Source organism: Oncorhynchus kisutch, unplaced genomic scaffold (genome assembly GCF_002021735.2).
Source record: "Oncorhynchus kisutch isolate 150728-3 unplaced genomic scaffold, Okis_V2 scaffold2141, whole genome shotgun sequence".
In the NCBI taxonomy this organism is placed as follows: domain Eukaryota; kingdom Metazoa; phylum Chordata; class Actinopteri; order Salmoniformes; family Salmonidae; genus Oncorhynchus; species Oncorhynchus kisutch.
The window spans coordinates 20,063-35,565 of NW_022264086.1; the positions used below are offsets into that span (position 1 = coordinate 20,063).

Below are 15,503 nucleotides of genomic sequence, written 5' to 3' on the forward strand. Positions count from 1 at the left end.
CAACTCACCCATGTGGACTCTGTACAGCACATCCATTGTCAGACCAGTCACCTTCATCTATTGACTCTCAGGCCTGACAGCAGTATCCATTCATATTGAAATGGCATCATATTAGAATCAATCATGCAATCAACTCCATCAAATAAGTTGAAATGTATTAGGAAATATTTAGTTGGAGGATGGGCATGCTACCCTTTTAGAAACAACAACCTGATCCTAAACCCTCGTAACAACCTGAACCTAAACCCTCGTAACAACCTGAACCTAAACCCTCGTAACAACCTGATCCTAAACCCTCGTAACAACCTGATCCTAAACCCTCGTAACAACCTGATCCTAAACCCTCGTAACAACCTGAATCTAAACCCTCGTAACAACCTGAACCTAAACCCTCGTAACAACCTGATCCTAAACCCTCGTAACAACCTGAACCTAAACCCTCGTAACAATCTGAACCTAAATCCTCGTAACAACCTGATCCTAAACCCTCGTAACAACCTGATCCTAAACCCTCGTAACAACCTGAACCTAAACCCTCGTAACAACCTGATCCTAAATCCTCGTAACAACCTGATCCTAAATCCTCGTAACAACCTGAACCTAAATCCTCGTAACAACCTGATCCTAAATCCTCGTAACAACCTGAACCTAAACCCTCGTAACAACCTGATCCTAAACCCTCATAACAACCTGATCCTAAACCCTCGTAACAACCTGAACCTAAATCCTCGTAAGAGCAAGCTAATACAGAGTAGCAGAAACAGTGGAGATTCATAAAAAAACACAGCAAGAAATAATGAGAACTACATTTTAAGAGGACTAATTTATGACTTCAGTTGAATAGCTAACTCTGCCCTCTAGTACTGCGGAATGAAAGTATGCCCTCAGAACAGCCTCAATTCGCTGGGGCATGGAATCCTACAAGGTGTTGAAAGCATTCCACAGGGATGCTGGCCCATGTTCATTTAAATGCTTCCCACAGTTGTGTCAAGTTGGCTGGAAGTCCTTTGTGTGGTGAACTATTCTTGATACACAGGGAAAACTGTTGAGTGTGAAAAACCCAGCAGCGTTGCAGTTCTTGATACAAACCGGTGTGCCTGACACCTACTACCATAACCTGTTCAAAGGCATGTAAATATTTTGTCTTGTCCATTCACCCTCTGAATGGCTCACACACAATCCATGTCTCAAGGCTGAAAAATCCTTCTTTAACCTGTCAACTCGCCTTCATCTACACTGAGTTGGAGTGGATTTAACAAGTGACATGAAAAAGAGATCATATCTTTCACTTGGTCAGTCTGTGTCATGGAAAGAGCAGGTGTTCTTAATGTTTTGTACACTCAGTGTATGTTAAGTATTATGTTTACCAATAGATGGCAGTATTGACTCAATATGTAGTTTGCTTCCCACTATCCATAGCCCTTTAATGTCTGCTTTAACCTCAAGAGGCCTCAGGTAGCTTGTGCCAGCTACATTCCTGTAATGTTATTCTAAGTTACAATGAAATACTAAAATGTACTTGGGTGTCCGGAGTCCTCAATCTAAGAAGCATCCTCAGATACGACAGTTTTCATTCATAGACATATCAGTGTTCTGCAGCAATACTATGCTAAAAATATCTCGGTCAGATTCAAATCAAATCACAACACACTTTACAGAATGAAAGAAATGAAAGAAACAGTGATTCATAAATAAAAACAGTACATCTGTTTCTGAAAATGAATATACGTTAAAGGCTGTGTTTTTCTTTTTCTTTTTATTGGTGGTGAGCTATTACGGGTAATCAGGTACGGGATTTACCATCCTGAGCCTTGTCGTTCATGTCCATTTGGTCAGAGACTGTTTTGAGCTCTTGCTGTTCAGACTTTCTATCTCTCTTCCTCCATAAACATCTGAAGAGAGCAGTGCCAGGCACAGCTAGACTGGGTATCCCTGCCAGGATAAAGATTATTACATAGATCCAGGCTGGATAGGGCTTCTCCTCCAATGTAGGGAAGTTTTCCTGTAACGGAAGATGAATGGAATAAGGCTTTTAGTATGTCCGTGTTGTCACTGTAATGTACAGCACTGTACCATATGGAGATTATGTGAATAGTGGAGCTATACATGTAAATATAGGCATATGGGAAATCTTTGTTTGTGAGTAGTATGTTAAGAGGCCTAAAAACAAATGACAGATACATTTATGTGTTGCAATTTGGATGTTTTGATTTCAACAGATTTATAGACTTGACAGGTCAAAAACCGTACCGATTCAGGATTCCAGGTTTTATATAGGAGAGTTTCGGTGACTTTAGTGATAAAGTAGAACACAAAGATGACAAGCATGATGGCGGGGCTGACAAATCTCCATGTGATCTGCCAGAAGAGGTTGGGCTTGTGGCCGATCATGAACTCAATATCATCGTTGAACCTGGCACAGAGAGAGAGAGACACAAAACGATTGTTATTATACAGTACCAGTCAAAAGTCTGGACATACCTACCCATTCAAGGGTTTTCTTTATTTTTACTACTTTCTACACTGTAGAATAATAGTGAAGACATCAAAACCATGAAATAATACATATGGAATCATGTAGTAACCAAAAAAGTGTTAAAGAAATCTAAATATATTTTATATTTTACATTCTTCAAAGTAGCCACCCTTTGCCTTGATGACAGCTTTGCACACTCTTGTAATTCTCTTAACCAGCTTCATGAGGAATGTTTTTCTAAAAGGCACAGTCACCTGACTTCAACACACTTGAGATGGTTTGGGATGAGTTGGACCGCAGGGTGAAGGAAAAGCAGCCAACAAGTGCTCAGCATATGTGGGAACTGTTGGACTGTTGGAAAAACATTCCTCATGAAGCTGGTTGAGAGAATGCCAAGAGTGTGCAAAGCTGTCATCAAGGCAAAGGGTGGCTACTTTGAAGAATGTAAAATATAAAATATATTAGGAGTGTTGAAGACTTGTTTGGTTACTACATGATTCCATATGTGTTATTTAATAGTTTTGATGTCTTCACTATTATTCTACAATGTAGAAAATAGTCAAAATAAAGAAAAACCCTTGAATGAGTAGGTGTGTCCAAACCTTTGACTGGTACAGTACATATTTTCAACACCTAGCAAGTCCAACCCAGTTTACTATGGATAGAAATTAAGCTAACCCGAGGCTAGTATTTTTCAGACCGGGCTAGTAGAAAATGTGCCAAACTGGCACACTGGCGAGTGACATTTAGGACCTGGGATAGTAGAATGTTATGTCTACTAGCCCGGCTGGCCAGCACCAAAAATACTATAAAATTCCATCCAATCACAGTTTGTTGTGGTAATTGTGTGTCTTACATCACTGGGGCTAAGCTGCCTGCCATCCAGGACCTCTACACCAGGCGGTGTCAGAGGAAGGCCCTAATTGTCAAAGACCCCAGTCATACTGTTCTCTCTACTACAACATGGCAAGTGGTACCGGAGTGCCAAGTCTAGGACAAAAAGGCTTCTCAACAGTTTTTACCCCCAAGCCATAAGACTCCTGAACAGGTAATCACATGGCTACCCGGATAATTTGCATTGTGTGCCCCTCCCCAACCCCATTCACGCTGCTGCTACTCTCTGTTTATCATATATGTATCGTCACTTTAACTATACATTCATGTACATACTACCTCAATTGGCCCGACCAAGCAGTGCTCCCGCACATTGGCTAACCGGGCTATCTGCATTGTGTCCCACCACCCGCCAACCCCTCTTTTAAGCTACTGTTACTCTCTGTTCATCATATATGTATAGTCACTTTAACCATATCTACATGTACACAAAACCTCAATCAGCCTGACTAACCGATGCCTGTATATAGCCTCACTACTGTTATAGCCTAGCTACTGTATATAGCCTCACTACTGTTATAGCCTAGCTACTGTATATAGCCTCACTACTGTTATAGCCTAGCTACTGTATATAGCCTCTACTGTATATAGCCTCACTACTGTTATAGCCTAGCTACTGTATATAGCCTCACTACTGTTATAGCCTAGCTACTGTATATAGCCTCACTACTGTTATAGCCTAGCTACTGTATATAGCCTCACTACTGTTATAGCCTAGCTACTGTATATAGCCTCACTACTGTTATAGCCTAGCTACTGTATATAGCCTCACTACTGTTATAGCCTAGCTACTGTATATAGCCTCACTACTGTTATAGCCTAGCTACTGTATATAGCCTCACTACTGTTATAGCCTAGCTACTGTATATAGCCTCACTACTGTTATAGCCTAGCTACTGTATATAGCCTCACTACTGTTATAGCCTAGCTACTGTATATAGCCTCACTACTGTTATAGCCTAGCTACTGTATATAGCCTCACTACTGTTATAGCCTAGCTACTGTATATAGCCTCACTACTGTTATAGCCTAGCTACTGTATATAGCCTCACTACTGTTATAGCCTAGCTACTGTATATAGCCTCACTACTGTTATAGCCTAGCTACTGTATATAGCCTCACTACTGTTATAGCCTAGCTACTGTATATAGCCTCACTACTGTTATAGCCTAGCTACTGTATATAGCCTCTACTGTATATAGCCTCACTACTGTTATAGCCTAGCTACTGTATATAGCCTCACTACTGTTATAGCCTAGCTACTGTATATAGCCTCACTACTGTTATAGCCTAGCTACTGTATATAGCCTCACTACTGTTATAGCCTAGCTACTGTATATAGCCTCTACTGTTATAGCCTAGCTACTGTATATAGCCTCACTACTGTTATAGCCTAGCTACTGTATATAGCCTCTACTGTATATAGCCTCTAATGTATATAGCCTCACTACTGTTATAGCCTAGCTACTGTATATAGCCTCACTACTGTTATAGCCTAGCTACTGTATATAGCCTCACTACTGTTATAGCCTAGCTACTGTATATAGCCTCACTACTGTTATAGCCTAGCTACTGTATATAGCCTCACTACTGTTATAGCCTAGCTACTGTATATAGCCTCTACTGTATATAGCCTAGCTACTGTATATAGCCTCTACTGTTATAGCCTAGCTACTGTATATAGCCTTGCTGCTGTATATAGCCTCTACTGTATATAGCCTCACTACTGTTATAGCCTAGCTACTGTATATAGCCTCACGACTGTTATAGCCTAGCTACTGTATATAGCCTCACTACTGTTATAGCCTAGCTACTGTATATAGCCTCTACTGTATATAGCCTAGCTACTGTATATAGCCTCTACTGTTATAGCCTAGCTACTGTATATAGCCTCTACTGTTATAGCCTAGCTACTGTTATAGCCTAGCTACTGTATATAGCCTCTACTGTTATAGCCTAGCTACTGTATATAGCCTCTACTGTTATAGCCTCTACTGTTATAGCCTAGCTACTGTATATAGCCTCTACTGTATATAGCCTAGCTACTGTATATAGCCTAGCTACTGTATATAGCCTCACTACTGTTATAGCCTAGCTACTGTATATAGCCTCTCTACTGTATATAGCCTAGCTACTGTATATAGCCTCACTACTGTTATAGCCAAGCTACTGTATATAGCCTCTACTGTTATAGCCTAGCTACTGTATATAGCCTCTACTGCATATAGCCTAGCTACTGCATATAGCCTCTACTGTTATAGCCTCACTACTGTTATAGCCTAGCTACTGTATATAGCCTCTACTGTTATAGCCTCTACTGTTATAGCCTAGCTACTGTATATAGCCTCTACTGTATATAGCCTAGCTACTGTATATAGCCTAGCTACTGTATATAGCCTCACTACTGTTATAGCCTAGCTACTGTATATAGCCTCTCTACTGTATTTAGCCTAGCTACTGTATATAGCCTCACTACTGTTATAGCCTAGCTACTGTATATAGCCTAGCTACTGTATGTAGCCTAGCTACTGTATATATCCTCTACTGTTATAGCCTAGCTACTGTATATAGCCTAGCTACTGTATGTAGCCTCGCTGCTGTTATTTTTCGCTGTCTTTTTACTGTTGTTTTTATTTCTTTACTTACCTATTGTTCACAAAATACCTTTTTTGCACTATTGATTAGAGCCTGTAAGTAAGCATTTCACTGTAAGGTTCACCTGTTGTATTCGGTGCACGTGACAAATACATTTTGATTTGATTTAATGTTTCGACCTCAACCCCGCCCATCTCACAGAATGAATTTATTACTCACATATCAATACCATAGAGGTACACAACCCCAACCAACTCACAGAATTAATTTATTACTCACCTATCAATACCATAGAGGTACACAACCCCGACCATCTCACAGAATGCAATGATCAGCAGAGGAATGGACCCGCCATAGCTGTCAAAGAGGGACAGCCAGTAGTTCCCTGAGCCTTGAACAAATATCAGTCCAACAATGCAGCAGAGAACACATGTTATCCCTGTAACAGAATAAAAAACATGAGTTAAAGATATTTAATAAAAAGGTTTCAATCTCTCAACATTGGAGAAAATAGGTCTGGATTGCTCATTTCCAGAAACAGACTGGCCATGGGGCAGTTCGGGCAAATGAAAGATAGACTGGTCCATCTTTAGACCAGTGTGGGATTTTGGTCCGAAGGAAATTAATGGGCTGGTGTGTTGTCTGAGCTGATGTACGGTCCCAGTGTTTCCCAGCTCTTGTCTCACCTGTGGTGGACTCCTTGGGCCAACTCTTGGGGAAAACCCCCAGGTCCTGAAGTGGTACCAGAACTCCTTCGATATTGCCAAACATGGAGGACAGGCCGAGACAGAAGAGCATGATGAAGAACAAGACTGACCAAACAGGAGATGCAGGCATCTTAGTGATGGCCTCTGTGAACACGATAAAGGCCAGACCAGTTCCTTCAACCCCCTGCATCAGGACACATAGAGAAGGAGTGGAATTAGAGCCTGTTTTAAATAACATTGTGTTACTACCCTGTATAGGACTAGAATATTCAGTGTATAGTTCCCTTTGGGATTGCCATTGCCATATAGTCAAGCTAAAATAATATTATTGTATTGTCAGTATTTATACGATGAAATGAAAAGCTTGTGGAGCATGTATGTAAGAGACCTTAGCTTAGCTCTAAAACTAAAAATCACTTTCAAAGGAGAATCTCATTGAGCATGCTTTTTAGTCCGGGACTACGGTTAATCTGTGTCTGGGAAACCAGCCCTAAAAGTCATACCTCACTGAGGAAAGTGTTCAAGTCACAGGTCTTCAAGTTGAGTCCCTGAATGACTTCTGGATGTGTTCCATTGAGACTCTGGAGAACCTGATCATAGTTGCTTTCAGTGACGTTTCCCTCGGGGAGATCAAATGTATTCAGCAGCACCAGGATATTTCTACAGAATCATTGTGGAAAATGAGGTGACGTCATGGCCTCTTTCGTGGTAACATTACATCTAACTATGTCACATCAGCTATCATACTGTCATATCGGAGGTAGGGGGCACTGTAAGGTACATGTAGGGTTGCAAAATTCCCAGATTTGACAGAAATCGTGGTTGGAGGATTCCCAGATGTCCTGCTTATCCCATCCTGATTCCACGACTCTTCCAACTGGGATTTCTGAAAAACCTGGGAATTTTGGGAAAGGTGACGAATTTTGGCAACTGTACTCATATCATATCGGATGCAGTGAGTACTGTAGTAGGAACATGTCATCTACAGAGATGGGTAGATTCCTACCCGCCAAGACAGTTGTCAAATCTCTCTGTGGCTCTGAAGCCAATGATGGTGTAGATGACTGTTGCAGCGTAGACGGAGGTGAAGCCATTGACGGCAGAGATGATCACTGCATCCTGTTCACAGTTGTTACTGGGGATCAATAACAACAACGTCCTGCTCAAATCAAATCAAATTTATTGGTCACATGCACATGGTTAGCAGATGTTAATGCGAGTGTAGCGAAATGCTTGTGCTTCTAGTTCCGACCGTGCAGTAATAGCTAACAAGTAATCTAACAATTTCACAACAACTACCTTATATACTGTACACAAGTGTAAAGGAATGAATAAGAATGTGTACTGTCATGACGTTGCCCTGTTGGTGAGGTTTATGACCCCCATAAATACCTTCCCCCCTTTCCTCTCTCTACTCTACAGATGTGACTGTTGGAAAGCCCTTTGTTAACATAGAGAGAGTCTAGTAACATCAAAACAGAACCATATTTCGGTTATCCAACCAGCTGAAAATATGCATTGGTACTTAAAGAATATGATGTCAGATCAGTTGTCATCTGAGACATTGTTACTGATGACAGGATGACATAAACTGTATCTTGGAAAGTCTACACATCCTAGTTATCATGAGAAAATGAGAGAATGGTTGTTATAAAGTAACAATTCTGCTCACTCAGTGCCCAAGAGAACAGACGTTGGTTGTAAACTATGAAACACAACCTTCTCTCCCACCACTACATAAGGCCCTTTACGAAAATGTAACGTTGTTGTTCCCAAGGATGTGAGGACTGCTGTCCATACGTTAAAAGGGCTAATATCAACTACAGAACTAAGCCAACCTCAGTGTGAGCTCTGGTTGCAAACGGTTGAACGACAATAAACTAATGAAATTAGCATCGTGTTCCCGGTGACGTGAGGACTGCTGTCCATACCTTAAAAAGTGTGAATTTCAACGTGGAGGTGACGATCGACACGCCAGAAGGATGAATTTCAACTATACCAGCCAGAATATAGCATGAGCGTATAGTATGGCAACCTGGTATGAACTTTGAACTCTTATTTATTAAAGAAGTGATAGTGACCCAAACCTTTTGTTCCTCAGTCTTCCCCCGCTTTCGTTCAAACCCAACCCCCTTTCTTTGTGTAACCAGCCGTCATATCGGTTCCGTCCACCAGGGACATTTTCTTGCATGACATAATTAGTAATCAATGTATGATCCATCCTGTGTATATGTAATTCTGTGTGATTATTTAGGTATTTAGTAAATAATTAATTAAATCAAATGTTGTATTGCTGATTCAACTTGTTAGCCAGGGTTCGTGAAGATAACCAAGAATTTACGATGTTCAGATGAGACTGAATAAGATGACGATTAATGATGGACTGCTATTGAGGTAAAAGATTACCAGGTCTTTAAGAGTTTATTCAGAAGATAACAGCTCTCTTAACATTATTTCGTGGTGCCCCGACTTTCTAGTTAATTACATTTACACGATTAGTTTAATCAGGTAATATTAGTTAAATAGAAATGATTTGATAAAATAGCATGTCATATCACTTAATCCGGCATAGCAAAGACACGACAGTACATATAAATATATGGATGAGCGATGGCTGTGCGGCATTGCCAAGATGCAGTAGATGGTATAGAGTACAGTATATACATATGAGATGAGTAATGTAGGCTCTGTAAACATTATATAAAGTGGCATTGTTTAAAGTGGCTTGTGATACATTTATTACATCAATTTCCCACTATTAAAGTGGCTAGAGATTTGAGTCAGCATGTTGGCAGCAGCCACTCAATGTTAGTGGTGGCTGTTTAACAGTCTGATGGCCTTGAGATAGAAGCGGTTTTTCAGTCTCTCGGTCCCTGCTTTGATGCACCTGTGAACAGGCAGTGGCTCGGGTGGTTGTTGTCCTTGATGATCTTTTTGGCCTTCCTGTGACATCGGGTGGTGTAGATGTCTGGAGGGCAGGTAGTTTGCCCCCGGTGATGTGTTGTGCAGACCTCACTACCCTCTGGAGAGCCTTACGGTTATGGGCGGAGCGGTTGACGTACCATGCGGTGATACAGTCCGACCCCATGCTCTCGATTGTGCATCTGTAAAAGTTTGTGAGTGTTTTCGATGACAAGCCAAATTTCTGTGTGAAACGCTGTCTGTGAAACGCTGTCTGTGTGGGTGGACCATTTCAGTTTGTCCGTGATGTGTACGCCGAGGAACTTAAAACTTTCCACCTTCTCCACTATTGTCCCGTTGATGTGGATAGGGGGTGCTCCCTCTGCTGTTTCCTGAAGTCCACGATCATCTCCTTTGTTTTGTTGACTTTGAGTGTGAGGTTATTTTCCTGACACCACACTCCGAGGGCTCTCACCTTCTCCCTGTAGGTCTTCTCGTCGTTGTTGGTAATCAAGCCTACCACTGTAGTGTCGTCTGCAAACTTGATGATTGAGTTGGAGGCGTGCATGGCCACGCAGTCGTGGGTGAACAGGGAGTACATGAGAGGGCTGAGAACGCACCCTTGTGGGGCCTGTGTTGAGGATCAGTGGGATGGAGATGTTGTTTCGTACCCTCACCACCTGGGGGCGTCACGTCAGAAAGTCCAGGACCCAGTTGCACAGGGCGGGATCGAGACCCAGTTGCTGAGACTGAGCATGTCCTAATATGGACACCATAACGCTCTATTTTAGCACAGTTGTCGGGCTTTATAACACATTTCAAAAGTGTCCCAATACAACATAGTAAACCACTTTTTTTTCTAAAATATATAATACATTGATTAAACAATAGTAGTTTAGATGGTTGATTGTGACTTACTGCACAGAGTTGTAGCTGGAAAAAGAGATGAGTCCACCAAATGCTATGGAGAAGGAATAGAACACCTGGGCCCCTGCATCCAGCCAGGTAGTTGGGTTGGTCAGCTCTGTCAACTGGGACAACAACACAATGTTTTGTTACATGAATCAGATTTACCTGATTTATATATGACCTATTTATCTGATGTCAGTTCAGGGATTTTACATTTCTTTTAGCGTGAGTTGTTTTGTGAAGTGTAACAGTGTCCCAAATGGCATCCTATTCCCTATATAGTGCACTACTTTTAACCAGGGCCCATATGTCTGTAGTCAAAAGTAGTAGACTATATAGGGAATAGGTTGCCATTTGGACCACAACACTTGACTTACGTTCGGGGTGAAGAGAAACACAACTCCACTCAAAGAGCCTTTCAAAGTCAGACCTCTGATCAGGAAAATGCTCAACACTACGTAGGGTAGTGTTGAGGTGACATACACAGCCTATGAGGAGAGGGGAGACAGGGATTTTACTATACCTTTATTTGTATTCGCAATCACTGAGACATCATAACATAAAACTACCTTTATGCTATTTTATTTGTCCATTTTCCAATGTTCATCCATTGTTATTGGTCATAAGTGGATATAAATGTGAACGTTAACATGTAGTCCTCATCTCAGATAGATTGAGCTGCTCTACCTTCCCAGTGGTCTCGATGCCTCGGATGATGCAGATATAGAGCACGGCCCAGGCACTGACCAGACACAGCACCATCCACCACTGCAGACCACCGTTCTCACCAATGTCTGGGGTGGAGTTCAGGGTCTCTCTGTACCAGAAGTAGTCCACTGGGGAGCTCTGCTCACACTCTGACACCAGGCCTGAGACATTTAGGTAAAGAATTTACGAATAATACATTATTATAATTAGACATACATGACTTGATGATTCATACATAGTGCAATACTTTTGACCCGGGCCAATAGAGCTTTGGTCAAAAGTATTGCACTGTAGGGAATAGGGTCGCATTTAGGATGCAGACCATGTTCAGCCATAGTACATGTACAGTATCTCCAGATTCCATAATAAATGTACTTCTTCCTTGTAATATAGCTGTCATCCTGAGTGTGAAGCATGTTTATCAGGGTTGAGGTCAAATCCATTTCAATTCAGTTAATTCATTCAGAAAGTAAACTAACATTTTTATCCTTTCTCCTCTATGAAATATCTGTTGGCTTTCTGAATTTGCTGAATTTGAAATGGAATTGACCCCTGACACCCATAATGTCTCAAATACTATACAGTACATCTGCGACTCTCTGTTGTCATCTATGCATAGACACTTTAATAGTCTACCTACATGTACATACTACCTCGACTAACTGGTGCCCACGCACATTGACTCTGTATCGGTACCCCCTTGTATATAGTCTCACTATTGTTATTTTACTGCTGTTCTTTAATTACTTGTCACTTTTATCTCTTATTCTTATACATATATTTTTTGAACTGCATGGTTGGTTAGGGCCTGTAAGTCAGCCTTTCACTGTAAGGTCTACACCTGTTCTATTCGGAACATGTGAATAATAACATTTGTTGGTTAGGGCCTGTAAGTCAGCCTTTCACTGTAAGGTCTACACCTGTTCTATTCGGAACATGTGAATAATAACATTTGTTGGTTAGGGCCTGTAAGTCAGCCTTTCACTGTAAGGTCTACACCTGTTCTATTCGGAACATGTGAATAATAACATTTGTTGGTTAGGGCCTGTAAGTCAGCCTTTCACTGTAAGGTCTACACCTGTTCTATTCGGAACATGTGAATAATAACATTTGTTGGTTAGGGCCTGTAAGTCAGCCTTTCACTGTAAGGTCTACACCTGTTCTATTCGGAACATGTGAATAATAACATTTGTTGGTTAGGGCCTGTAAGTCAGCCTTTCACTGTAAGGTCTACACCTGTTCTATTCGGAACATGTGAATAATAACATTTGATTTAATTTGATATCTCATTTTTACCAATCTTGCATGGAGACGGTGTCTGTACTGAACTCTTACCTGTTAGATTGTAATTGAGGGGACATTGGCTCCAAGGCAGCGTCTCTTGGAAGGAGTTAAATAAGTACCACATCACCCAGGCCATGATGGTGTTGTAGTACAGGCTGATCATCAAAGAAACAAACATGGACGCTATGCCTGGTAAGAACACAGAGCAGTGAGTACATGATGACTCAAGGTTTATTGAAGCATCACGTGTAGCTCTGGTCCCAGGGCGTTTACCTGCTGCTTACATGCAGCAAACTGCACATTATGTGTTTGCCCTGGACCAGAGATAGGGAAAGTGTTGCTTACCAACTCCAGCTAAGTAGGGATGAATTGTTGACCACACGCCTAAACTGCCTTTCCTTAGACGTTGACCAATAGCAAACTCCAGATGGAGCAGGGGAACACCTTCTAGAACCAGTAGGATCAGGAAAGGAATCATGAATGCACCTGAGAACAAAGAGGGCACAATCAAAGCTCTTAAATCATTGGTAAATATCCATGACTCTTACTGACATCTCATGACATACAGACACCTGCAGATGTAATGGAGCGTATATTACAAGTCTTCTGTATCATATATAGGGGTGGCAGGTAGCCTGGTGGTTCGAGCGTTGGGCCATTAACCGAAAGGTTGCTGGATCGAATCCCCAAGCTGATAAGGTAAGAATCTGTCGTTCTGCCCCTGAACAAGGCAGTTAACCCACTGTTCCCTTGATAGGCTAAGAATTAGTTCTTAACTGACTTGCCTAGTTAAATAAAGGTTCAAATTTAAATATGAAACACCTGTCTTGGGTTTGGATAAAAACACAGGGCTCATCGATACACATACCTGTCTATCTACAACATACTGCCAAAAAAAGGATAGAGAGAAACAGATGGAGAGAAACAATAAAACCACTTGTGAATCCCATAACACTGATGTCCTTTTACAGAGACAAGTCAATGCACCTGTTGCAGGCAGGAATGGCTGAAGTAAAGGATTTACTGTGGCACAGGATAGTGATGGTGTTGGTGGTTCAATGTGCAGGTGATTATCCCTCAGTTCACAACAAACACTTCTCAAGGCTTTCCTGTCCATCAGCAATCTTCAGTAGATAACAGTCTTTATCTGCCTTAACAGTCCTTATCTGTCATTCGCTAGTAGTCATACGGTTCCATAGAACGTGATGGGATGTTACCGTAAGTCGATTTAGGCACTCTCTCTGTATTTAGATAAGATAAGAGCGGAGGTGTTTCATTCCAATTATCACACTGGGTGGATGTTACTGGGCTAAAGCACCCTATCTACCTGGGTCGGCACAAGAGAGCCCATGTTGTAGTTACATCCCTCATTAGTGTATAACCGTTAGAAATAGTCTTCTCGATGTTTGCCAACAATACAGTAGATGGATATACAGTTGTCTTCAGAAAGTATTCACACCCCTTGACTTTCTCCACATTTTGTTGTGTTACAGCCTGAATTTAAGAGGGATTCAATTGAGATGTTGTGTCCCTGGCCTACACACAATACCTCATAATGTCAAAGTGGATTTATGTTTTGTGAAATTCTTACAAATGAATTCAGCCCTTGTTATGGCAAGCCTAATAAGTTCAGCAGTAAAAATGTGCTTAACAAGTCACAATAAGTTGTATGGACTCTACAATAATAGTGTTTAACAGGATTTTTTAATGACTACCTCATCTCTGTACCCCACACATATGTAAGGTTCCTCAGTCGAGCAGTGAATTTCAAAACAGATTCAACTACATAGACCAGCGACTTTTTACAATATCGTGCAAAGAAGGGCAACTATTTGTAGAAGGATACAAAAAAAAGCAGACATTGAATATCCCTTTGAGCATGGTGAAGTTATTAATTGTACTTTGGATGGTGTATCAGTACACCCAGTCACTACAAAGATGTAGGTGTCCTCCCTAACTCAGTTGCCGGAGAGGAAGGAAACCGTTCAGGGATTTTAACCATGAGGGCAATGGACTTTAAACCCTCCTCTGTGTTCCGGACGATTTGACCATTTACAAGGTTTCTCCTTGAAAATGTAGTTCATTTAATCTGATTGTCATGAGGTTCCATGACTTGTCCACGCAGGGCATCTGAACACACAAAATACATTTTGATTGATTTTCTTTACATTTTGGGTGTTTTATTGAACTTTTGTACACCTGTGGTGTTCCCAGTAAATAAATGACCGGTCATTAGAAATGAATGGGTGAGACTACAATTAGTGTAGAAAATTAAGTTCAGGCACATCCCATTCATCAGATGGACACACTTCCTCTCTCAGACCCCCACATGCACGTGAGCACACACACACACACACACCTCACTCCCCTTCTTGGCTTCCATGGCAACCCCCACAGGAACCTTTCCCCAATATAATCTTTCCCCCGAGGGAACCACACCTGTTGGCATTGTCACAAACAATTGCAACATTGTTTTAATAATATATATAACTTTTCTCGCAGCTCTGGTATATAAAGCTTTTTTGAGGCCTTGCTCACAATTCATTCTGTGGCAGCACAATGACCAAACGATATACTGTATGTGAGTCTCTAGATCATATCTTTGATCATGACACTGGTGAGGAGGATAGAGTCCTTGTTAAACTTTGACACAAAGTAGTCTGTGATAAATAGCTCAATATGTTTTATCTGAGTATTTGTTATAGTCAAAATAATCCATACATTATGCTTATTCTACCCATAAACGAGTTGTATGAGCCCAGGGCAATGAGGCCTACAGACCACAAAAAGCAAATGGAAGTTCAAACTTGTAATGTTCACAAGAACTTAAGTTTATAAAAAGATCTAACACAACATTAGGTGATAATATATGCATTATTATGGATTTATAATCATCTATAATGGGGTGGTCTTTTGGACAGGGAACACAGAATGAATTAACATGAAACGAACTCAACAGGAGGGTCATTAAACAGTTACAGAGTTTAAGGCTGTGATGGGAGAACATGAGGATGGATCACAACATTATA

The 15,503-nt window shown here is 41.1% G+C and overlaps 1 protein-coding gene across 2 annotated transcripts; it reads right to left on the reverse strand.

Annotated features, from left to right (window-relative positions):
* Positions 1–1,395: 1,395 nt before the first annotated feature.
* Positions 1,396–12,961, reverse strand: LOC116369298 (sodium-dependent neutral amino acid transporter B(0)AT1). Of its 2 annotated transcripts, none has more exons than XM_031819420.1 (11): positions 12,820–12,961; positions 12,526–12,663; positions 11,170–11,351; positions 10,860–10,970; positions 10,492–10,604; positions 7,679–7,807; positions 7,176–7,332; positions 6,652–6,856; positions 6,245–6,404; positions 2,251–2,413; positions 1,396–2,002 (listed from the first exon to the last, which is right to left on the reverse strand). In XM_031819420.1, the coding sequence occupies exons 1-11, from the start codon at positions 12,950–12,952 to the stop codon at positions 1,784–1,786; spliced, it is 1,710 nt and encodes a 569-aa protein (XP_031675280.1). In that variant the 5' UTR covers positions 12,953–12,961; the 3' UTR covers positions 1,396–1,783. The 2 variants fall into 2 exon arrangements, with proteins under 2 accessions (XP_031675280.1, XP_031675279.1); XM_031819419.1 differs by having other exon boundaries at positions 7,679–7,831.
* Positions 12,962–15,503: the final 2,542 nt, after the last annotated feature.